This window comes from Stomoxys calcitrans, chromosome 4 (genome assembly GCF_963082655.1).
Source record: "Stomoxys calcitrans chromosome 4, idStoCalc2.1, whole genome shotgun sequence".
Taxonomy (NCBI): Eukaryota; Metazoa; Arthropoda; class Insecta; order Diptera; family Muscidae; genus Stomoxys; species Stomoxys calcitrans.
In genome coordinates, this window is record NC_081555.1 from 118,073,230 (window position 1) to 118,099,489 (window position 26,260).

A 26,260-nucleotide genomic window follows, 5' to 3' on the forward strand; every position below is an offset into this window, starting at 1 on the left:
AAGAGATTTCATATAAATTTGCCAAAAACTCCATTATACACCAGGCATGTAAAGGGACAAAAATGTGCTATGAAGCCCACAAAGGTATGGTCGAAAGTATAATATTTGCCTAAAATATTAAAAATAAATCAAATATAAAATTTAAAACTCTGATAAAATGTAGTTTGTGTGTGGACTTCATTTTCAAAACCTAACACCTTCAAGGGCTTCATGATCGATAATTGCAATATTTCTGCTTAAAATGATTTTTTGTGTTTTGCAACAATTTTTAGTTGAAGTTTGTGAAACGGTCCCTTAGACACTTTTGTCCCTTCTGCTTTTTTTGTTTTATTGTTGTTTTCTATACCTACCATCACTAATGCCAATAATTCTCCCATGATTATTATCATCATTGTATTTCCATGTTGTTTTATATAAGATTAGAATATTTTTATTATTAGAAGGGGATTCTGTTTTTTTTTTTTTTTTTTTTTGGATTTTTGGGGAGGGAGGGATAAAATATTTCGCTTTTTTTCTTATTCGGTGTTTTGTGATACTGTCTTTTGTTTGTTGGTATTCTTTTACTTTTGTTTTTGTGTTTAAGGCAACGGATAGTGATTTTGTTCAAAGTCTTTTTGATGATCCGTTAAGGATTTCTTTGAAGTCTCCAAACGTCGGTCGGTGATGGCCACAAATGGCAGACGCTGTTTGCGTCCTGTCAAACCGGCACCCACGAGGCGCGGTGATGCATCGACAACGCGATGATATACAAAGGAATTACTAACAGAAGCTGGCGATGATGATGATGACGAGGACGAGGACGAGGCAGATGATTTGGAGGATCTGGATGAGGTTGAAGAAGCAGAAGACGCAGCAGCGGAGGCCCCTTGATTATTTTTGCTCTTGGACGTATCATTAGTGTCTGAGACCACCATTGCCGATGAGGGTGGTAAAGCGGTGGTGCGTTTCTCTTCATTGCCAGAAAATCTCGATGCCATGGATTTGGCCGCCTTATTATGGCCATTATAGGCCACATAACCACCAGCATTTATGAAATTATTATTGCCATTGGCCCCATACAGATTGGGGGTGACACGCCGAAACTCCGATCCCGAACTTGGGGCAAATTGAGCACTACGCGAACGAGGCCTTTGCATGAAGCTGCCCGCTATCGAAGGATATGAGGGCAATTTGAATATGGCCGGCTTGGGTGTTGCCACATTATTGGCCGAGGCCATATCCACTCCCGTTGCGCTCTTGGGCGAGGGTGTTATTATTTTCTCCATTTGCCAGTGAATTGGTAAATTTCCGGTATTTGATGATGACGATGGCGACAAGGACGATGCAGATTTCGTTGATTTAGTTGCAATTTCCTTTTGCCAATTTCGATTGGGTTCGTTTGTGTGTTCTTCTTGGGTCTCCAACGAAATGCTAACATCTTCATCAGGCAAATGATTTGCCATTTGGGCATCATTGTTGTTACCGCTGCTGCTGCCTTTTTGGCTATCCTTGCTATTGCCATCATAGGCATAGGGAGTGGGTGCCATTGTTGTCGTTGTGCCCCTTTGCTGTTCAAACAAATCGTGTATCTGTTTTTGTCTTTGATGATAGCGTTTACGTTTCTCCTTCAAATAGTCATCATCGATGCGCACCGACATACTGCCCACATTGCTGGTGTCACGTGAACCCGGCTGTACCTTTGAGCCTGACCACCTCAGCTGTGGCGGAGGCCGAGTGGTGGGTGGTGGCAGGGTACCCTCCAACAAATCCAGCAATTGTTTATTGCGCCGATTATATTTTCTTATGTACGGAGGCAAATTCTCCTCGGAATTAGCCTCCCTGGCATTGGGTGCCGCTGACATGCCCTGCAATGCCTCAAAGTAGTCCTCATCATATTCATAGTCCTGATATTGCCCTAATTGTTGTTGTTGTAAATTTTGTAATTCCAATTGTTCCCGGAGTTGTTCATCGTGCAATTGGGATTGGACTCGGGCCAAATGTGGCCACTTGGCATAATAGCGTTCGAACTCTTTGAGGTCGGTGATTTGATGGCCCAGCTCCTGCATGTGACTGTGTACATTGTCTGCCGCAACTGCTGCAGAGGGGTCATGTTTCCTTGCAGGTGGAGGCTGGGGTGTGGTGGACAGCATTAAAGGCTTTTTGGGTAACATTTTACGTTGATAGGCATGATTGCGGGAATGTTGATGATGTTGGTGGCCATGTGTATGTTGCTGGTGGTGTTGGTGGTGACGTTGATGATGGCTTCTTAAGTGATGATATGGTGTATAGCCAGGCGTTCCCTGTAATGCACTGCCTCTACTATCATTATGGGCTGGTCTGGTCATGGCCCCCATGGGGGTAGGTCGATCCTCTTGATTGGTGCCGCTGCTGCTGGAGGTTTTCACACCATTCCTTAGCACCGGACTTAGTTTGCGATACCAATCGTTGGTGTCCATGCGATCACCTTTGGTTATGAAACGTGCCTCATTGCCTCGGCCGCCCATAAGAGCATCATCATCATCTTCAGTTTCCAAATAGTAATTGATTTGTCCCTCATAGAAAGGTTTGCTGGTGACCCCGGCCATCATGGGGGGCCCCCTCGACGAAGGCTTAATCACAAAAATGGGTGAGGGTGGTACAACTGCACCTCTTAACTTCTCCATCTTTAATTTCTTGGCATACTTATCCTTGTGGTAACGTAAATTATCCTCAGCATTATCATTGCGATGTTTGTTATTTTCATCCATTTTTATGAGTTTTGTGGAGGCTGCTGGTGCAGATGTTGTCTTCTCCATTCCAGCATAACTTGTTGTGTTGGTAGCTGCTGTTGCCTCTGTTGCTTCTCGGGCTGATGGTGTTGGCGGCGATTGTCTCATCATCATGACCGACGAGTAGTGCAGATAATCCTTGTATTTCTTTTTATGGGTTTTATGGCCATAACGTTTGCTATTGCGTCTCAGCGATTTCTCCCTTTCGAATAGCGATTGTCTTCTATACTCTGCTTCATGGTTAGCAACCGTAGACGACGACGGTGCTGCTGTTGTCACTGCCATCAACGTTTCGCTCTCTATTAGTGTTGGGCATCACGTTGTTTGTCGGAGCAATTCAAGATTTAGGTTGAAATGTCAATTGCAGTAAAAGTTGTTTTATGGCCATTGCCATGTTGCAATTTAAATGGTTTTTGGTACATGTGCAGATGGTTGTTGTTGTTGTTTCGAAAGAAAAAGAGCAAAGGGAAAAATGTTAGTATTTAGTTAAATATTTTATGGGGGGAAATCATAAAAGAAATAAAATACACATAGAAACGCCTTAAGTTCGCCTGGCCGTACTTTGAAAGCCCACCACCATATATATCTTAAAAATATTTCATCAAATCAGTTGTTAAATGTACTATTTATGAACCCAAGCAGTTTATTCGAGAGATCGGTGCAAATACAACTTAATCACAGTACCATATTTATGTGGCTCGGATTTATAAAAATCTTCTACAAATGACTGCGCCAAATTTCAGCGAACTCGGGCCGTAAATGATTTTTTTTACGGTCTCAAGACCTAAAATTTGGAGTCCGAAGTATATGGCATACTCACCACGGGGATCCATAGGCCTAACATATCGGCATATATGGAAGCTATATCCAATTATGGTCCAAATTGGATTACAATTGGCATGGATGCCGAGAGATCTAATATAATTTCAACGAAGTCGAGTAATAAATGGGCCATTTACGAGCCCAACATTATAAATCGAAAGTTCCTCCTATTAGCATCTATGTGTATCGAAGTAGCAACCGACCTGGAACGAACTTTCCAGGGTTTAAGGGAACTGACAGTTTAAAATTTTTAGCGATATCGGGCCCTTAATGGGCTACATGAAAATATAGATTGATAAAACGCATCATCGAACTTAACCTGCTTATGTTACACAAGTAAAATAGGGAGATCGTTTTATAGGGGAGCTGTATTAGGCTATAAACCGATTCATGCCATATTCGACACATATGTTAAAGGTCATGAGAGAAGACGTTGTATAAAATTTCAGCCAAATCGGGCAATACTTGCGCCCTTTAGAGGCTTAAGAAGTCCAGATCCCATATTGGTTTATATGGAAGCTATGTCAGGTTATGGACCGATTTCAACTATTCTTAGCACATTTATTGAAAGTTATAACAAAACACCTCATGCAAAATTTCAGCCAAATCGGATAATAATTGCGGCCTCCAGTGGCTCAAGAAGTCAAGACCCCAGATCGGTTTATATGGCAGCTATATCAGGTTATAGACCGATTTGAACTATTCTTAACACAGTTGTTGGAAGTCATAACAAAACACCTCATTCAAAATTTCAGCCAAATCGGAGGAGAATTTTGCCCTCTAGCGGCCCAAGAAGTCAAGAACCCAGATTGGTTTATATGGCAGCTATATCAGCTTAGAGACCGATTTCAACCATACTCAGCACAGTTATTAAAAGTCATAATAAAACACCTCATTCAAAATTTCAGCCAAATCGGATAAGAATTGTGCCCTCTAGCGGCTCAAGAAGTCAAGACCCCTGATAGGTTTATATGACAGCTATATCAGGTTATGGACCGATTTCAACCATACTCAGCACAGTTGTTGGAAGTCATAATAAAACACCTCATTCAAAATTTCAGCCAAATCGGAAAAGAATTGTGCCTTCTAGCGGCTCAAGAAGTCAAGACCCCTGATAGGTTTATATGACAGCTATATCAGGTTATGGACCGATTTCAACCATACTCAGCACAGTTATTGAAAATCATAACAAAATATCTCATGCAAAATTTCAGCCACATCGGATAAGAATTGTGCCTTCTAGCGGCTCAAGAAGTCAAAATCCCAGATCGGTTTATATGGTAGCTATATCAAAACGTGGCCCAATATAGGCCATTTACAATCCCCACTGACCTACACTAATAAGAAGTATTTGTGCAAAATTTCAAGCGGCTTGCTTTACTCCTTCGAAAGTTAGCGAGCTTTCGACAAACAGATGGACGGACGGAGAGACGCACGGACATGGCTAGTTCGACTTAAAATGTCATGACGATCAAGGATATATATATATACTCTATGGAGTCTTAGACAAATATTTGGAGGAGTTACAAACAGAATGACGAAATTAGTATACCCCAATCCTATGGTGGAGGGTATAAAAATAATAAAAATATGCCGTGTGAGAACGGCTTAAAATGTCACTTTCAAATTTGGAATGATTAGCGATATCGTTAGCAAATTCAAGGCCATAGGTTTTCCGTGAGCCATTTGGCAGGTCCCTGAAGTTGGTCACCTCGGTTTTTGCGAAAATTTTTTGGGTCTGTCAAAACTTCATTTGTGGTCCGATTTCCAAAAATCTAACATCTCAGCTTTTACCATTCGTAGTACAAAGGAGATATCTCCACCCATTCTCACGCGGTATATTTTTTTCCAATTTTTTTTTTTATTTCCTCCCACTGTGCGTCCTGGTTGTTATTGCCCTAATGGCCTGTTTACTTTCCATAATGATGTTCACACTCGACGTCATCGCGTTAGCACCACACCACCTCACGCATTAAGTGATTGCCTGGTTCTCTGCCTTCAGGATCGAATTACGGTTAGGTTGTCGAAAACAGATCTCAGCCCCTGGGTTTTCCTTGTAGACCCCTAGCCTCACTTTGTCTTTGATATATCTGTATAACATTATCTCCCAAATGACAATACCAAAGTTCCGTCAATCCAAGACTGTGCCTCAGGCAACAGTGTCCCGCACTCGTTCTTAAGTGCATCTGAGGTATCCGATCGGAAACCGTTTCTAATCCATCCATCCATTGTTACCGCAATGGTTTTGACCTACTCCCATCCTCAATCCATTCTCCCATCGTCTTAAGTCTCATAGCCGCAGGGGCTGCCTCACACTTAATCTGTATGTCAATGGGTCGGATATCTAGAATAGTCCCCAGTACCATAGCAGGCGAAGTCCTCATCGCCGCCTATGCCAAGTCATCATGTTCTCTGAACCTGTTGTATTGTTCTTAAATTGCATCACCAACCCACTAAGGCGTAAGTAAGTATTGGTCTAATCACACTGCTGTAGAGCCAGTAGTCTATCGTCGGATTCAAGCCCCATTTCGAGCCAACGGCCCGTCTACACAGTGCCCTAAACAGACGGGCCTACGGCCCGTAAGTATTGGTCTTATCACACTTCTATAGAGCCAGTGGTCTATCCCCGTATTCAAGCCCCATTTCGAGCCTACGGCCCGTCTACAAAGTGCTCTACACAGACACAGTGTGAGCCTTGTCAGCACGCTCCTTAATGTGACACTTCCAATAAGGTTTTGTGTCCAAGATCACTCCTAAGTATTTGACCTTGTCAGATATCGAAACCGTTCTGTTCAGGAAGCATGGTGCGTCAAATTGGCCCACCTTTGTCTTTCTCGTGAATATTCCGATTTCAGTCTTCTCTGGGTTAACATTGAGACCTCTGGGTCTGGCCCAATTGTGTCATCTGCAAGACCCTTGGTAGTGGGTGATGGTCTCATCGTCTGCTTTCGACTTCTGTTTTCGACTACAACGTATATGAAAACTTTTGAACCTGCGAAGCTTTACCGTCCTTTGGCATGATTATAAATTACCAATTTTATTTGGATATAAATAAATGCAATTTTCAAATTTTGCCCCTGAACATTCCACTAAGGAACAGGGGCAAACTTCTCACATATCAATGAGTCCTGTCCAATTCAAGTTTAGGCTCAATGATAAGGGGCCTCCTTTTTATAGCCGAGTCCGAACGGCGTGCCGCAGTGCGACACCTCTTTGGAGAGAAGTTTTACATGGGATAGTACCTCACAAACGTTGCCAGCATTAGGAGGGGAAAACCACCGCTAAAAATTTTTTTCTGATGGTCTCGCCAGTATTCGAACTCAGGCGTTCAGCGTCATAGGCGGACATGCTAATCTCTGCGCTACGGTGGCTTCCCTAGCCTTTATAACTAGCACTCTTCTAACTAGCTTCAATGAAACGCTTTCATAGAGTGTTCAAAAGAAATATGCTTTCCATTACTCCTCTATCCGTTAACAAAGGGGTCATTCATGGTGATTCTGTTATGTCTGGGTTAATCGATTGTTTACTCCAATTTTGCTTGCCAACACCAATGCTGTCATTATGCCTTGCCCTTTGTTGTCATTTAATGGGCTGATTACCACGAGTTTCCCGCTGTTGTGTTCAACAAAACCGTGAACCACGGAAGCCTTCTTCAATTTCGCTATTGTCAACTACTTTGGCTTATTATTCGCCCATAGCGTAATTTTCTGCAACGCTTGACATTTTATTATTGCTGACAACTCACAAAAATGACAGGTTATGAATGTGTGGGAGGTTCAAACGGACATAAATCTTTGATGGCTATAATAGGGTAAGACAGAAAATTGTCACAATGCAGTTGAGCTGTTAAACATGAAAAGGAAATTTAGCTCTGGAAAAATTGAAAAGATGACTAGAGTTTTAAATTTTTTTTACTGAATATCGAGGAATATAAAATGTTTTTAGAATTGTACGTCAGTCTATCTGTATCCATACTGGGAAGACTAATGTAATCCCAATCTTTCAACCACAGAATGGAAGATTGATAGATTGGATCAGGGTGATGGAGACCGGAGACCAGAGGCTTGCAGTATTCGTACTAAACTCTGGCTGCCCTCAGACCGGCAGACCTCAACAAGTCTGAAGGGTTGTATCCTATGGATTTAACAAGTTGAAACTGAAGGTCTATAGAAGTGGTGGGGTTGGGGAATCAGCAGACGACTCAGCAGTTGTTGCTGAACACTTGCTTGAGGAAGTATCGACTGTCTGTTTGAAGGATGAGTACCAAATGAGTAGAAATTTGTTAAAAATTTAGCTCACAGACGTATCTTTAAAATATCTTGTATGCCTTTGCAAGGGGTTGCCCAATTGAGACAATTTAAAATAGAGTCATATATGTTCATTTTAGTTTATTCAACAACTTTATTCAAAGTGGTATACTGTAATACTTAAACTGCTATACATTCTGTATTGTCTTTTGAAGCATGTCATGTTGGGGATCTAAAAACGAAGCTCTGCGGAGTAAGAAAACGGTCACTTATATTCACTTTAGTACATCAGACAAAGTGTTATACTGTTATAATGAAAGTGTTATAATATTATTCTGTTCTGTTCCAACAAGCTCTTCAAGAGATTGGAATAATAGAAGGCGCATCGCTCTCAGGTTAATTGAGATGCTTGATGCGAATGATTCTAAGACTCTCACTAATAGGGAGAGAGACACCCTTAATTGGGCTCAGGGATTTGTTGCACAGGCTACCCCAAAAACTATACGTGTAGATTCGGAAACTGCACCGCAGTCAGCCAAAAGGATGCGGTCACCTGGAGACCATACCATGCCTAAAAGATTTAAGGCGAACCATAGTAAGATGGGTCTAAGAACGTTTGCTTATGTCGCTAGGGACAGTTTGGTGATGGCAGTTGTCGGCAAGGAAAAAGAGCAGGGCTGCCTTCGCAAGGGGCTGAGCTATAGAGTCATATATGTTCATTTTAGTATATTCAACAACTTAATTCAAAGTGGTATACTGTAATATTTAAACTGCGGAGTAAAGAAACTTTAGTACATAAGACAAAGTGTTATACTGTTATAATGAAAGTGTTATAATGTCATTCTGTTCTGTTCAAACACACTCTTTAAGAGGTTGAAATAATAGAAGGCGCATCGCTCTCAGATTTATTGCAAGACATGGTGCGAATGATCCTAAGACTCTCACTAATAGGGAGAGACTCCCTAAATTGGGCTCGGGAATTCGTTGCACAGTTTGCCCCAAAGACTGTACGTCTAGATTCGGAAACTGCACCGCAGTCAGCCAAAAGGCTGCGGTCACCTGAAGACCATACCATGTCTAAAAGATCTCAGGCGAACAATAGTAAGATGGGTCCAAGAACCTTTGCTTATGTCGCTAGGGGCAGTTTGGTGATGACAGTTGTCGACAAGGAAGAAGAACAGGGCTGCATAACTGGGATTAATTGGAGTGGGATAGTCAATGGACTGTCATCAGTATAATCCGATGTTCTTGCGGAACATAGCGTAATTTTCTGCAACGCTTGACATTTTATTATTGCTGACAATTCACAAAAATGACAGGTTATAAATGTGTGGGAGGTTCAAACGAACATAAATCTTTGAGGGCTATAATAGGGTAAGACAGAAAATTGTCACAATGCAGTTGAGCTGTTAAACATGAAAAGGAAATTGAGCTCAGGAGAAATTGAAAAGGTGACTAGAGTTTTAAATTTTTTTTACTGAATATCGTGGAATATAAAATGTGTTTAGAATTGTACGTCAGTCTATCTGTATCCATACTTGGAAGACTAATGTAATCCCAATCTTTCAACCACCGAATGGAAGATTGGTAGATTGGATCAGGGTGATGGAGACCAGAGGCTTGCAGTATTCGTACTAAACTCTGGCTGCCCTCAGACCGGCAGACCTCAACAAGTCTGAAGGGTTGTATCCTATGGATTTAACAAGTTGAAACTGAGGTCTATAGAAGTGGTGGGTTTGGGGAATCAGGATACGACTCAGCAGTTGTTGCTGAACACTTGCTTGAGGAACTATCGACTGTCTGTTTGAAGGATGAGTACCAAATGAGTAGAAATTTGTTAAAAATTTAGCACACAGACGTATCTTTTAAATATCTTGTATGCCTTTGCAAGGGGTTGCCCAATTGAGACAATTTAAAATAGAGTCATATATGTTCATTTTAGTATATTCAACAACTTTATTCAAAGTGGTATACTGTTATACTTAAACTGCTATACATTCTGTATTGTCTTTTGAAGCATGTCATGTTGGGGATCTAAAAACGAAGCTCTGCGGAGTAAAGAAACGGTCACTTATATTCACTTTAGTACATCAGACAAAGTGTTATACTGTTATAATGAAAGTGTTATAATATTATTCTGTTCTGTTCCAACAAGCTCTTCAAGAGGTTGGAATAATAGAAGGCGCATCGCTCTCAGGTTATTTGAGAGGCTTGATGCGAATGATTCTAAGACTCTCACTAATAGGGAGAGAGACACCCTTAATTGGGCTCAGGGATTTGTTGCACAGGCTACCCCAAAAACTATACGTGTAGATTCGGAAACTGCACCGCAGTCAGCCAAAAGGCTGCGGTCACCTGGAGACCATACCATGCCTAAAAGATCTAAGGCGAACAATAATAAGATGGGTCCAAGAACCTTTGCTTATGTCGCTAGGGACAGTTTGGTGACGGCAGTTGTCGACAAGGAAGAAGAACAGGGCTGCCTTCGTAAGGGGTTGAGCTATAGAGTCATATATGTTCATTTTAGTATATTCAACAACTTAATTCAAAGTGGTATACTGTAATATTTAAACTGCTATACATTCTGTATTGTCTTTTGAAGCAGGTCATGTTGGGCATTGAAAGGAAGCCTATCTAAAAACTAAGCTCTGCGGAGTAAAGAAACTTTAGTACATAAGACAAAGTGTTATACTGTTATAATGAAAGTGTTATAATGTCATTCTGTTCTGTTCAAACACACTCTTTAAGAGGTTGAAATAATAGAAGGCGCATCGCTCTCAGATTTATTGCAAGACATGGTGCGAATGATCCTAAGACTCTCACTAATAGGGAGAGACTCCCTAAATTGTGCTCGGGAATTCGTTGCACAGTTTGCCCCAAAGACTGTACGTCTAGATTCGGAAACTGCACCGCAGTCAGCCAAAAGGCTGCGGTCACCTGAAGACCATACCATGTCTAAAAGATCTCAGGCGAACAATAGTAAGATGGGTCCAAGAACCTTTGCTTATGTCGCTAGGGGCAGTTTGGTGATGACAGTTGTCGACAAGGAAGAAGAACAGGGCTGCATAACTGGGATTAATTGGAGTGGGATAGTCAATGGACTGTCATCAGTATAATCCGATGTTCTTGCGGAATTTTCTGGCTCTCCTCCAGTTTGTGACGTTACAGGCTGGTATCGAGGCCGATACAGACTAATTGACTTCGGGGATCAACGCTCTATAGAAATGTATCGTTGTGCGCTAAAATATATTGTCGAGATCTGGCCAGGTGTAGCACTAGATTTAGTCAAGAAGGAATATATTCCTTCTCGATAAATGTCGCATGCTTGGATACCATGATTTCCCTCAGATCCTGAATCTTTACTTGGAAGACTAATGTAATCCCAATCTTTCAACCTCCGACTGGAAGATTGGTAGATTGGATGAGGCTGATGGTGACCGGAGACATTTATTGCAAATGCAATTTGCAAATTTTGCCCATGAACATTCCACTATGGAACAGGGACAAACTTCTCAAATATCAATGAGTGCAGTCCGATTCAAGTTTAAGCTCAATGATAGGGGGCCTCCTTTTTATAACCGAGTCCGAACGTCGTTCCGCCGTGCGACAGCTCTTTAGAGAGAAGTTTTTACCGGGCATAGTACCTCACAAATGTTGCCAGCATTAGGAGGGGAAAGTCACCGCTGAAATTTTTGTCTGGTGGTCTCGATAGGACTCGAACCCTGGCTTTCAGCGTCATAGGCGGACATGCTAATTTTGCGCTACGGTGGCCTCCAGATATTTAGTATTCGCACTAAACTCCGGCTGTCTCGCAAACCTCAACTAGTCTGTAGGAGTTGTATTCTACGGATTCAACAAGTTGAGACTGAAGATGTAAAGAAGCATTGCGGTTGGGGAATCAGGAGATGACTTATCAGTTGTTGCTGAATACTTGCCTGAGGAACTATCGACCACATCGCTAAGGTCTGGTGGACTGCAGGAGACTGAAATTCTCCTGCCACAATCGAGACGGAAGGGGAATGTTTCGAAACGGGACCCGACAAGCCCTGTATGGGTGGTTCAACCGGTTGGACTGGGCTCAAGCCAGCGGGGAAGCACGTAAGCTTCTAAGGAGGAATTCTCCACACTGCAAGTGTTTAGTTTCCTGAGGAAGAGTGGTTCCACTGCTTTCTCACCTGCCCCTGGAGGCGTACGGAAGCTCATCATTATAAGATTTAAAGAATCTTGTGAGGATAAACTCCTGGTGGAATCAGAAGACGAGGCTAACACAACTGTTGTGGAAATTCTGAATCCCGACTATGGTCCGGTATCTACAGACAAATCTCCAACATTGTAAGGCCGCTTCGGCGGCACTAAAGGTCCTCCAGATGGCGGGGGGATTTGACTTGGCTCTTATCCACTAACCATGGGTGTGTGGAGGAATGTGTTATGGACTAAAATTTCCGAGATTTTAAACTCAAGGGTACGGGAAATGGGAGCCACAGAGCCTGCAAAGAGTAGTCTAAATGTTTCTCTTCTTCCGTCGCTAAGCTCTAAAGATTTAGTAGTAGCGGACCCTGAAATAAATGAGTCTCATACGGGTTGGCTTCCCTATATATGGCACACGATTCAGAGATACCGCCTTCAAACCTTAAGACGCTGGTTGAAGCCATTTCTGTAGAGAAGAAGAGCCCCATTGTAGGAAGTGATGCTAATGCACATCACCAGATATGGGGAAGTTCGGATGTCAACGGAAAGGGTGAGCTGATTATTGAATATATTACAAGTTGCAATCTGGCTATTTGTAATTAAGGGGTTAACTGGTCTTCATTACCAGGAATAGGTACCAGATATTACCTTTGTATCGGAAGGTATAAGCGCAAGGATATGCGACTGAGACGTGCAGGATGATCACAGCTTCTCTGATCAACGTTATATTAGTTTTACCCTTTGAGAAAATACTGGAGAAGTGGTCCCCCGACTAAACAGAAGAAAGGCGGATTGGGATAAATTTCGGCATAAATTCTGCACGTCTATCCCTTCTTGACTAGAAAAGGAAGTGACAACTGCGGAGGATATAGACATAATTGTCAAGCGGATCACGAAGGCCCTGAATGACACGCTTGTGTCTGCATGCCTTAGTGCCAAGCCAAGGGGCAAACAGCGACCGCCATGGTGGACCCCAGAGCTGGTTGGTCTAAGGAAGAACTGCAGAAAACTCTTCAACAGAGCGATAGCCACAAGAGCACCAAACGATTGGGACGTCTATAAGGCTGAGCTAAAAAAATTTAAGGGCCAGATGAGAAGTGCTCAGAACAAATCCTGGGTAGAATTCTGCAGCTCCGTGGAAGATACACCTGAGGCCTCTTGGCTAAGGAAGATTCTGTCCTCGAGATCTATTACGGTGGGGTATATTTAGAAGACAAAGAATGTATTGATGTCTAGTGAGGAAACACTTGAACTACTCGTTGATACACCTTTCCAGGGAAATTCTCCAACGGACAACGTGGCGCCAGAAAAGGTTGTCACTGGTATGCATTTGTCGGAGTTTGTTAGGGAAATTGTGTCTGAGCCAATACTCCTTTTGGCAATAAGAAGTTTCGACTCCTTTAAGTCGCCAGGCCCTGATGATGTATCACCGGTTGAATTACAAGCTGTGTCTGATATACTGGATCCTTGGCTTAGGGAGATATACTCTGCTTGTATCAGCATGTCATATATAAATACCTGTGAGATGGAGGAACATTTTCATTCCGAGAGCAGGAAAACTTACCACACGAAGGCGAAAGATTTTCGTCCTATTAGTCTGTCAGACTGAAGGCTCTTGAGAGGTTGATAGAAACATATCTAAGGGCAAAGATCCCTGGAAGTTACCTGTCGCGGCAGCAGCATGCCTATTTTAAAGGCAAATCCACAGAAACAGCCCTTTATGACCCAGTCGCCTATATTGAGGGTTCTCTCGCAGTCAAGGAATGTACAATGGTAGCATTTCTTGACATTAAAGGTGCTTTCAATAATGTAAAACCTACGTCAATCATGAAGGATTTTGAGTTTCTAGGCATTAACTCTACCGTAAGAAAGTTTATTAATAACTTATTTACTAAAAGAAGCTTTACGGCAGGCTTTGGATCGGTGGATCTAAAACGATGGGTCAGCAGAGGAACACCTCAAGGAAGTGTACTGTCTCTTCTACTTTGGAATATATCCATTGAAAATAGATTATTGTCTCTGGAAGAAAAAGGTGTAAAATTGTATGCTGATGACGTGGATATTATGGTTAGGGGAAACCTTCCCAGCACTCGTAGAGATTTTATTCAGGAAGCTCTACGTGAAACATCGAAGTGGGCTACCGAGAGTTGTCTAGATATAAATCCGTGCATGACAGAAGTAGTTATTTTCAGCAGGAGATACAAGTTGCCTACAGCGGCACCTGTGTCCTTGGATGGAGAGAATGTTCCGTTTACTGATAGCGCATAATACCTGGGTGTATTGCTGGACAGGAAATTGAACTTTAAATCCAACATTTTGGAAAGGGCAAGAAAGGCAACTCTTGCCCTATACACCTGCAAAAGCGGCATTGGCAAAATATGAGGGTTTACACCGCGCGTCATGTATTGGGTATATACTGCAGTTGTCAGACCTATAATGCTATATGGTGTTGTGGTCTGGTGGACGGCGTTTCAAAAGTCCATCTACTGTTCAATACTCAAGCGGATTCAGAGAATGGCTTGTTTGTGCATCACAGCCGCACTGAGGACGACGCCATATTGAACATTGAAATTAATTGTACTGGACAGGAAATTGAACGTCAAATCCAACATTTTGGAAAGGGCAAGAAAGGCAACTCTTGCCCCATACACCTGCAGAGAGCCATTGGCAAAAGTTGGGGGCTTAGACCGATTGCCATGCATTGGGTATATACTGCAGTTGTCAGACCTATATGGTGTTGTGGTCTAGTGGACGGCGTTTCGAAAGTCCACCAACTGCTCAATACTCAACAGGATCCAAAGGATGGTTTGTGCATCACGGCCGCACTGAGGACGACACCATTTTGAACACTGAAATTAGTTGTACTGGACAGGAAATTGAACTTCAAATCCAGCATTTTGGAAAGGGCAAGAAATGCAACTCTTGCCCTATACACCTGCAAGAGAGCCATTGGCAAAAGTTGGGGGTTTAGACTGCGTGTCATGCATTGCGTATATACTGCAGTTGTCAGACCTATAATGCTATATGGTGTTGTGGTCTAATGGACGGCGCTTCAAAAGTCCACGTACTGTTCACTATTCAACACGATCCAAAGGATGGTGTTAGGACACTGTGTTATCCTTGATGCAAAGTCCAATGTGCTAGGCAGTGTGGATTAAACCCCTTCCTGTGCCCCTTTACATAAAAAGTACTGTACCACTATTCCTGATAGAATCGATGGGAACTACAATATTCCTGGTAATATAAGTAACATAGACTTCTATACGGATGGTTCCAAACTAGTCGACCTGGTGGGCTTTGGTCATATCGAGAAGGTTACCCGACCACTGCAGTGTGTATCAACCGGAGATCCTTGCAATTAAGAAAGTTGTGGAATGGCTAAGATATAATTTTATAACGGCGATTGGCATAAATATCTTCTTAGACAGCCAGACAACCATTAAATCCCTGGATAACGTGTTTCTGAACACAAAAACCGCCCTCGACTGTCGCCGATCTCACAACGAGATGGCTGAATAGTTCAAAATTCACCTGTTCTGGGTGTCGGGCTACAAAGATATCCCAGGGGATTGTAAAGCGGACGAGCTTGCGAGACTAGGAACTATCTTTCAGATTCCAAGGAAACTAGAATCTGTGGGTGTGCCTAAAGCGACATGTAAGCTAGGTTTCCAGGACCAGGCCGAAGGACAACGAGTGATAAATGATCACAAGGAGGAAGAGCATTCCCAAGCTATTTGGTCTAATCTAGACTTGAAGAGGTCTGCCGCTTTGCTGTCATTGGCTAGAACAGACGTCTCAGTCATTGTTTCCGTCATGACAGGTCACTGTCAAATCGGAAAACGTACTGACAAACTGAAGGTTGCCAGTATCGACAAAGGTTGATTTTACGAAAAGTTATAAAGAAATAAAATAAATAAAGGACATTCGCTGCATATTGTGCATGATAACGCTAATTTTGTGGTTTGAATTTAATTTTGAAACCACTTCACTTTCATCATACGCAAATAATCTAGATTTTAATATGGCTGCCATGACCTGAAATTGTCCTTCATATCAATAACCGCATACATATGTAAAGAAAGCACCATTTTGTGTTTGCTTAGAATGCTTGCCAATTTTTGCGGAGCAATAAAATGGGCTTTTTTACATTGCAATCAAAAAGTCATACAATGGAAACTATGCCAATACTCTTAATATCCCCACCTCTTGAACATGGCTTGGTATGGAACAATACCACAATGAAGGGCTTACTAAAAACAAAAGAAAAAAAAAGTAAATACGCGCTAAGTTCGGCTGGGCAGAATCTTGGAAATTCAGCTCCATGGATTCTGCTAAAAATTTACATAAACTGAACTCAGTTGAAGTGTATAATATTGCTTTGCGTACCTAATTTCTGCCAAACCAAGTACAAATTGAAACTTCTAGGAGGATTTGAATGCGTATCGGGAGATGAGCTTATATGGGAGCTATATCAGATTATACACTTACTTTCTTTACTATAATTGGCAATGGCAGAACATTTGTTCCACTAGCCAAATGTAGATTAGCTTTCCAAGCGCCTCCATCTTCCGCGCTTCTTCTCTAATCTCTGGCACCCAGTTTCGAGATGTCGGTCTAAACTTGGTCACTCCATCAGAGTTTTGGGTTTACCTTTTTGCTTTTTCTTTAATGGTCCATCCATCTGAAAACATGACCTAGTCAAAGCAGCCGTTGTATTTTGATATTTGTAACTACGCTATCGTCGTCATACAGCTCAAGGTTCATACGTCGCAAACTGGTCCATATATTCTCGGAATAATCGTTCTCTCAAACAATGCATCGTCTGCTTGCACAAGTACCCATGCCTCGAAACCATAGCAGTGTCATGTATAGTGTCCCTACGGGAAATGTGTAGTCAATTGTCCCCAAACTGGTCCTACAGGGATTGAAAAGTTTCAATTGTCACAACTTATGAATTTTAATTATTTTTTAAAAAGTCGCATATCCTTTGAATATATTTGCTAACTAATGTCAATTCCTTAAAAATACTTGCAAAGTATACTCATCCTTTTCGAATTGTCCCAGGATCTATCCTACGGTGTTAGAATGGTGGAAATTCGTCACCTCGAGCTACAAACCCTTATAAAAGTGATAGGTCTTTTCCATGTAAGGGGAAGAGAACTGGGACCAGTTTCTATCACTAGAGGACCTATCCCGTGACAGGTTTGGAAACTGTCCCATTTCCCGCAGGGGTTATCTTCGTCTGCCGGGAGGTGGCCTTGTTTTTAAACTGCCTACTTAATTCAAAGCCTGTATTAATCTTCACTTAATTTCAAAACTGATGTCATCCGTTTCGGTTACGGCGGTGCCAAGGTAGCTAAAGCTGCTGACTATCTCAAAGTTGTGGTTCCCAACTCCATTTCTCCATTTTCTTTATTTGATCGTTTTGGGAGTTGAACCTTCGTCCTTTCTTTGTTTACTGCCGGATCCATTTTCACTGACTCTCTTTCGATTCTTGCAAAGGCTGCAGTTTCTACTTACGGTGACCGACCTATGATATCGATGTCGTCGGCATAGGAAAGTAACATGTGTTCTCTTGTGATTAGTGTGCCATATCTATTCACATTTGCTTCTCGTATAATCTTCTCCAGCAAGATATTAAAGAGATCACACGATAGCCTGTCTCCTTGTCTGAAACCTCGTTTGGTATTAAATGGTTCCGAGAGATTCCCTCCTATTCTTTCTAGAGAACGTGTCTCAGTAAGTGTCATCCTGCAGAGTCTTATTAATTTTGCAGGGATACCACACTCAGACATGGCTTGAAATGATATCGGAAGCGGCCTTGAAGTCGACAAAGAGATGGTAGCTGTTGATTTGTCCTTCTCTGTTCTTTTCCAGTATTTTGCGCAGTGTGGATATCTGGTCTAGGGTGGATTTGCCAAGTCTAATTATTTCATGTATTTTAGATTTTAATCTTTCACACAGTACGCTCGAGAGTATCTTGTATGCGATGGGTAGGAGACTTATTTCTCTATAGTTGGCATATTCCCTCTTGTCTACTTTCTTGTGAACGGGACATAGTATACTGAGGTTCCAATCATCGGGTATGCGTTTTTCTAGCCAGATTGTGCAGATAAGCTGATGCATTCGCCGTATCAGCTTGTCGCCTCCGCTCTTAAATAGTTCAGTGGGTAACTCGTCGGTTCCTGCTGCCTTGTTGTTCTTTAATCGGGTCACTGTTACTTGGACCTCATTCTGACTAGGGGGTAAACATTCTATACCATCATCAGGGATTGGTTCTGCCGCCAACGTCGGACACTAGTAGTTTGGTAAAATGTTCTTTCCATATCCTCATCACGCTATCTGTGTCAGTTCCAGATTTCCTTCTTTGCCTCTGCAGGAAGATGTGCCTGCACCACAGCCATCGGTTTGATGTTTAATTCTTTGGTAGAATTTCCGGACTTCATTCTGAGTCCTGTACATCGCAGTTCGTTAATTTTTACGTATTTCCATTTACTTTTTCTCTGTGCAGAATAGGCGTTTCTCCTCTTTTCTTTTCTCCCGATACCACTCTTTCATCTGGTGCGTTGCTACTGATTGCAGGGTTGGTCTGTATGCCGCATTTTTCAATTCAGTAACTTCTTGACACTCTAGGTCGCATCATGGGTGAAGCTTCCGGTACTTAAGTATGGATTTCGCGGCATTTTCCATGAAGAGTGTAATGGTTTGCCACTGCGCCATTATATCATCGGAACAAGGAGTTCTTTCATCAGTTGGTTCAATTGATTGGATTATGGCGTTGCCATCTGTTGTGTTTGCAACTTTTCAATGTCAAGTTTCGCTGCAGTGTCAGACCACACTTTCCTTGACATGTTCAAACGGGTGCGAACCTTTGCTGCAACAAAGTAATGATCTGAATCTATATTCGTTTCAAATATTTATGAATGCCTTCTATCTATCACAACGTGATCAATTTTGTTCCTTGTGCTTGGATCGGGTGACAGCCATGTGGTTTTGTGAATATTTTTATGTTGAAATCAGGTCTCTAGGTGCTCTCAGAAAATATCCTTGGCCTGCTCGTCCTTGTCTTCAGTCGGGACATGGGCACAAATAAGGCTGATGTTGAAGAATTTGGCTTATATGTGGATTGTAGCAGTCTCCGACTAACCACAAATGCCTTTTGTTATGGCAGCTATAGTATAGGTTGCCACCGTTTGGTGTTGTTGTGCATCGTTCCCAGTCAATCACACTACCTATAAGGCGGTAATATCTGCCTTGTAATGTCCTAATACGTCCACCAGCGCGTATACTGCACTTTCTTTTTAGATAGTGTGGACATTCCAGGTGCAGATCCGCAAATCATGGTCCTTTTTTGTTTGCGTAGGTCGTCAACGTTAGGGGGCCCGTTTTTACTATTTTGTTATTCCTTAAAGTGATAATTATAGCTTTCCGGGGGCGGGTTACTGGCCCACCGCCCCAACCGCATGGGTTTTGTGGGATCGCACATGTATCCCTCGTTGTCGCGAGCCGCTAGCTTCGAGATCCGACGCTCGCCTCAGATGGCTGTGAGAAAATGTAAAACACTACGTTGAGAATTTCAGACAAATCGGCCAAAAATTGCAACTTCTAGGGGATCAGGAAGTCAAATCGGGGTATCGGTTAATATGTAGGCTATATTCAAATCTACACCGACATGACCCATTTGCATCACCCAACGACCTATATCAATAGGAAATATGTGTGCAAAATTTCAAGTAGATCAATAGATCAAAAAAATACTACTTTATGGGGTCCCACACCACACTTTATGGAGTCCCACACCAATATTTCGATATGCTACAAACGAAATGACTAGATTATTATTCCCCTCCCATCCTATGGGGGGTGGGTATAAAAAAGGAAATGTTAAGAGTGAAGTTTGAATTACCATGAAAATTAATTTTCCCATAGAAATGTTGGTAAACATTGCCTTCTGGGTTATTATATGCTGGTGTTTGCCCATTTTGTTTTCTTTTGTTTTGCTTTGTTCCTACCACAAATTGAGAGAGAACAAAAAGGTCATGGGTCCAAAGGAAATCATGGACAAATAATACAAAATTAAAATAAATGAATTCCCACTTGATGACGGAAGCAATCATCGACACATCACATCACACCAATGAAGTATTAAACAGAGTGGCCAATAGCACCAGAAAGAATTTCAACAAAATTATCAAAAGAATTGAAATTTTGACTGAAATAAAAGAAAGAAACGTATCTATAGAAATTAAATTTGTACAAAAAGTTTGAAAAAATTTGTATAAAATAAAATTTTTAAAAAAAATTGTATAGAAATTAAATTTTGAAAATTTTTTCATAAAAATAAAATGTTCACTCTTTTTGCCTGTTAGAGCGAAAATCATATAATTTCAAATTGTTTTGTTTGTTTCTCTCTCGAGACGAGCTTAATGATCGAGGATGTTTGCAATGGAAAACAAGTAAAAGCGTGCTAAGTTCGGCCGGGCCGAATCTTATATACCCTCCCCTTGGATCGCATTTGTCGCGCTCTTGCCACGGTACCTCTTTTTAGGCAAACAAAGGATAAAAGAAAATAATTGATATGTTATTGGAACAATATCAAGTTATGGTTCATTTCGGATCATAATTGAACTGAATATTGGGGACTATAGTAGAAGTCATTGTGTAAAATTTCAGACAAATCTAGTGAGAATTGCGCACTTTAGGGGCTGAAGAAGTAAAAGTAGGGAGATCGGTTTGAAGGGGAGCTGCATTAGGCTATAAACCGATTCATGCCATTTTCGACACATATGTAAAAGGTCATGATAGAAGCCGTTGTACAAAATTTCAGCTAAATCGAATAATAATTGCGCCCTCTAGTGGCTCAAGAAGTCAAAACTCCAGATCGGTTTATATGGCTGCTATATCAGGTTATGGACCGATGTGCGCCATACTTAGTACAGTTATTGGAAGTCATAACAAAACACCTCATGCAAAATTTCAGTCAAATCGGATAATAATTGCGTCCTCTATAGGCTCAAGAGTCAAGACCCCAGATCGGCTTATATGGCAGCTATATCAGGTTATGGAGCGATTTGAACCATTCTTAATACAGTTGTTGGGAGTCATAAAAAAATACGTCACGCAATATATCAGCCAAATCGGATAGGAATTGCTGCCTGTAGAGGCTCATGATGTCAAGACCCTAAATCGGTTTATATGGCAGCTATATCAGGTTATGCACCGATTTGAACTATTCTTAGCACAGTTGTTGAAAGTCATAATAAAACACCGCATGCAAAATTTCAGCCAAATCGAATATAAATTGCGTCCTCTAGTGGCTCAAGAAGTCGAGACCGCAGATCGGTTTATATGGCAGCTATATCAGGTTATGGACCGATTTGAACCATACTCAGCACAGTTGTTAGAAGTCGGAATAAAACACCTCATCAAAAATTTCAGCCAAATCAGATAAGAATTGTGCCCTCTAGCGACTCAATAAGTCAAGATCCTAGATCGGTTTATATGGCAGCTATATCAAAACGTGGACCGATTTGGCCCATTTACAATCCCAACCGACCTATACTAATAAGAAGTATTTGTTCAAAATGTCATGACGATCAAGAATATATATACTTTATGGGGTCTTAGATGAATATTTCGAGGAGTTAGAAACAGAATGACGAAATTAGAATACCCCCATCCTATGGTGGAGGGTATAATTAAAGCCAGAGATTGCAACACACCAACCACTTTGGGACGCGTTTCGTTTATGGCTATAAGATTATTCATCCATATTAGATGGATGCTTCAAGCGTCAATGGTAAGTTGTACTTGTACAATCTACCAATGGCAAATGGAAGGTTGTACTTATATCGAATATAGCGCGAAAACGTGTCTACGATGTGAGCCAGACACTAGGTTAGGTTAGGTTAAAGTGACAGTCTGCCATCAGACTCACTTAGACATTTGTGTCCATTGTGACACCAAAGGAACCGGAGAATGAAGATATCTTCTAGTTCCTACCGATGAACCCTCCAGATCGCTTTAATAAGCTCAACAACTTGCGAATGTTCGCATCCGCTAAATCAGACAAGTCCTCATAGAAATGCGAACCTAAAGTGGAACTTCTTCTGACTGCCAGAGCCGGACGCACATACAGCAAATGTTCTACAGTCTTTTCTTCCTCGAAGTCCTCACAGCTTCGGGAAAATTCGTTACTGGCAACCTTCAGTCTGTCAGCACGTTTTCCGATAAGACAGCGACCTGCCATGACGGACACAATAACTGAAACGTCTGTTCTACAGTAAATTGGTAGACCTCTTCAAGTCTAGATTAGACCACATGAATTTAAAATGCTCACAACACCCTCTTCTGTGACCATCTATCATTCGTTGCCCTTCGGTCCTGATCCTGAAAACTTAGCTTACATGTCGCTAGAGGCATACTCACAGATTCCAGTTTCCCTGGAATGTGTAAGGTGGTACCTACTTTCGCAAGCTCGTCTGCTTAGCAATTCCCCGAATATCTCTGTGGCCCGGCACCCAGAACAGTTGAATATTGATTTGTTCAGCCATTATGTTGAGAGATCTGCGACAGTCGAGGGCGGTTTTTATGTTCAGAAATACGTTCTTCAGAGATTTAGTGGCTGCGTGCTTGCCTCTTCAGCCATCTCGTTTAGGGATATGTGACAGTCGAGGGCGGTTTTTGAATTCAATAATACATTCTGCAGGGATTTAATGGCTGCCTGGCAGTCTGAAAAAATATTTATGCCAGTTGTCGTCATGACATTTTACCTTAGCCATACCACCACTTCTTTAGTTGTTAGGATTGGAATACACTGCAGTGATAGGGTAACCTTCTCGATATGGCCATTTCTAGTTTTTTATAGTACACCCTAAAGTTCACCTGGTCGTCTAATTTGGAACCATCCGTATAGAAATCTATGTAATTTGTGTTATCAGGGATATCGTAGTTCCAATCGGTTCCATCAGGTATATTGGTACAGTAACCTTTATCAAAAAGTGGCTCAGGCAGTTCAGGCAGGTTGCAATCCACGTTTCCTGGACCATGAAATATTGTATTAAGGATAACACAGTGTCAATTGCCACCACATTACCAAAGCGAAAGCTCCCTTAGTCCCACAGCAGTGGTCGCAGCAATCTGTCTCGCCTCAATGTCCAGACGCATTAGGTCTAGCATTAATTTCAGTGAATCAGATGGCGAATTGGATGCACAAACAAGCCATCCTTTAGACCCAGATGATTATTGAACAGTAGGTGGACTTTTGAAACTTCGTCCACCAGACCACAACACCATACCGCATTATAGGTCTGTCAACTACAGTATATACCCAATCCAGGACGCGCGGCCCTAAACCCCATTTTCTTTTTCAATGGCTCTCTTGCAGGTGTTTAGGGCAAGAGTTGCCTTTCTTGCCCATTCCAAAATTTTGGATTTGAAGTTCAATTTCCTGTCCAGCAAAACACCCAGTATTTTGCGCTTTCTGTAAATGGAACATTCTCGCCTCCAAAGCAGACAGGTTCCCCTGTAGACAACTTGTATCTCCTGCAGAACTACTTCTGTCTTGCACGGATTTATATCTATACCACTTTCGGTTGCCCACTTTGCTATTACACATAGAGCTTCCTGAAGTATATCTCTTGTAATGCTGGGAAACTTACCTCTAACTGCATTCGCGACCACGTTTACACCTTTTTCTTCCAGAGACAATAATACATTGTTAATAGCTATGTTCCAAAATAGAGGAGACAGTACACTTCCTTGAGGTATTCCTCTGCTGAGCCATCTTTTTACATCCACAGATCCCAAGCCTGCCGTAATGCATCTTTTAGTAAGTAAGTTAATAATAATCTTTCTTACGGTAGAGTTGATGCCTAGAAACTCCAAATGTTTTATGATTGACATCGGTTTTACATTATTGAAAGCACCTTCAATGTCAAGAAATGCTACCATTTCAAGGTAACAAGGAATATACCTCGACAGCGAGAGAATCCTCTATGTAGGCGATTAGGTCGTGAAGGGCCATTCCAGTGGACATGTCCTTACTATTGTATATGCATACTGACCACTTCTGCCATATTTTCTCCTGGCTGAAACTAATATACCGGTGATCAGATAAACTGTGGTCATTCAAAACTTCCCAGTCGCATATCCTTCCGCATATATTTTCCGATACAAAGGTCACATCTAGTATTTCCTTCCTGTTCCTGGTAATAAACTTCTTATTATTCCCTTTTTTACAAACCGCCAGATGGCAACTTATAATTCATTGGATAAACAGCTCTCCTATTGCGTTTATATCCGGACTTCTGCTGATGTGCATTAGCATCACTTCCTACAATGAGGTAGAAGCGCATCATTCAGGAACTCAAGGTTTGAAGGCTACATCTCTGAATCGTGTTCCATATATAGGGAAGCCAGCCAATAATGAGACTTATTTATTTCACGTCTGGCTACTACTAATTCATATACAGGCTCTATGTCTCCAATTCCCCGTACCCTTAAATAGATTAAATCCAGGAATTCTTAGCCCACGAACCATGCCTCCACACGCCCATGGCTCCTGAATAAGAAATACATTAAATCTTCTTGCATTCAGAAGGACCTTTAGTGCCTCCGAAGCGGCCTTACAATGATAGAGATTTATGTGAAGAATTCGGTCCATAGTCAGGATTCAGAATTTCCAACACTGTCTTCTGAGTTCGCCAGGAGTTCTTCCTCACAAGATTTGTTCGATCTTGATGAGTTTCCTCATGCATACAGGGTTCGATCATGATGAGTTTCCTCACGCGTACAGGGGCTGTTGAAAAAGCAGTGGAACCACTCTCCCTCAGGACACAGGACACTTGCAGTGTGAACGATTTCTCCTTAGATGCTTTATTAGCTGCTGCTATCAAAGTACTTTTTGAATTCCGTCCTTCTCTGCTAGCGCACTTCTTGAACCCAATCGAACTGGATGACTCACCCACACAGGGCTTGTGGGGTCCCGTTTCGACGCCTTCCGATCGTGGCGGGGGGGACTTCCAGTCTCTTATAATCCTCCAGACTTTAGAGATGTAGTCGATAGTTCCATAGACAAGTTTTCAGCAACAACTGCTAAGTCATCTCCTGATTCCCCAACCCCACCGCTTCCATAAACCTTCACCTTCTACTTGTTGAATCCGTAGGACACAGCTCCGTCAGACTTGTTGAGGTCTGCAAGATAGCCGTAGTTTAGTACGAATGCTGCAAGTCTCCGGTCGCCATCAGCCTTATTCAATCTACCAACCTACCAATCGGTGGTTGAAAGATTGGGGTTACATTCCCTTAGTCTTCCAAGTATGGATTTAGGATCCGAGGGAATCCTTGGTATCCAGGCGTGATTCATTGGTCGAGAAGGAATATCTTCCTTCTTGACTAGATCTAGCACTGCGCCTGGTCAGATCTCGCCAATCGCTTTAGGACGCAAAGATACATCTCAATTGAGCGTTGATCCCCGAAGGTAATTAGTATGTATAGGCCTCGATACCAACCTGCATCGTCGCTGACTGGAGGAGGCCCCGGTAATTCCGCAAGGACATCGGAGTATACAGATGACAGTTCATTGAATATCCACTACAAATTGGTCTTAGCTGTGCAGCCCTGTTCTTACCCCTGTCCCTAGCGACATTAGCAAAGGTCCTTGGAACCATATTATCATTGTTCGCCTTAGTTCTTTTGGGCATGGGATGCCCTCCAGGTGACCGCAGCCTTTTGGCTGACTGCGGTGCCGTATAGACGGGATAGGCCGTTTAGCGAATCTCTGAGCCCAATTAATAGAGTCTCTCCCGTAATTAGTGAGATTCTTAGGATCATACGCACCAAGCCTCTCAATAAACGTGAGAGTGATGCGCCTCTTATTATTCCAACCTCTTAAAGATCGTACTGGTTTGCCAGAGAAGGCTGGCAAAAATGAAAGTGGTTCGCTTTCTTTGATCTGAATAGACTCAAAACCAGCTGAGCCAATTTTGATGGTGAATTCCCTGGTGAATATAGGGTACCCCATTTTGTGATATACGCTAGGTGTGCGGACCCTCCCACTAACCACAATTTTAAAACATGCCAGATCTCGGGGATAGGTGCATTGGTTTAGGTGAAATTTTGTACTCCACCTAATGGAAAGCCAAAAACACAAATTTGGTATACAACGTTGGGGTCAAATAACCGTGGGGGACGCCCTACCCTAAAACCCACCCAAACGACTATGTTTACCGATTGGGACAATATGGGTATCAAATG

At 42.1% G+C, this 26,260-nt stretch overlaps 1 protein-coding gene across 2 annotated transcripts in view; it reads right to left on the reverse strand.

The window, feature by feature from the left end:
• Positions 1–262: 262 nt before the first annotated feature.
• Positions 263–26,260, reverse strand: part of LOC106080881 (basic-leucine zipper transcription factor A) — a 433,190-nt gene continuing 407,192 nt past the window's right edge. For both annotated transcript variants that reach the window (XM_013242487.2, XM_059366478.1), the window contains exon 5: positions 263–3,046. In XM_013242487.2, the coding sequence (XP_013097941.2) occupies positions 579–3,046 (2,468 nt within the window). In that variant the 3' untranslated portion in view covers positions 263–578. The remainder of the gene's footprint in view (positions 3,047–26,260) is intronic.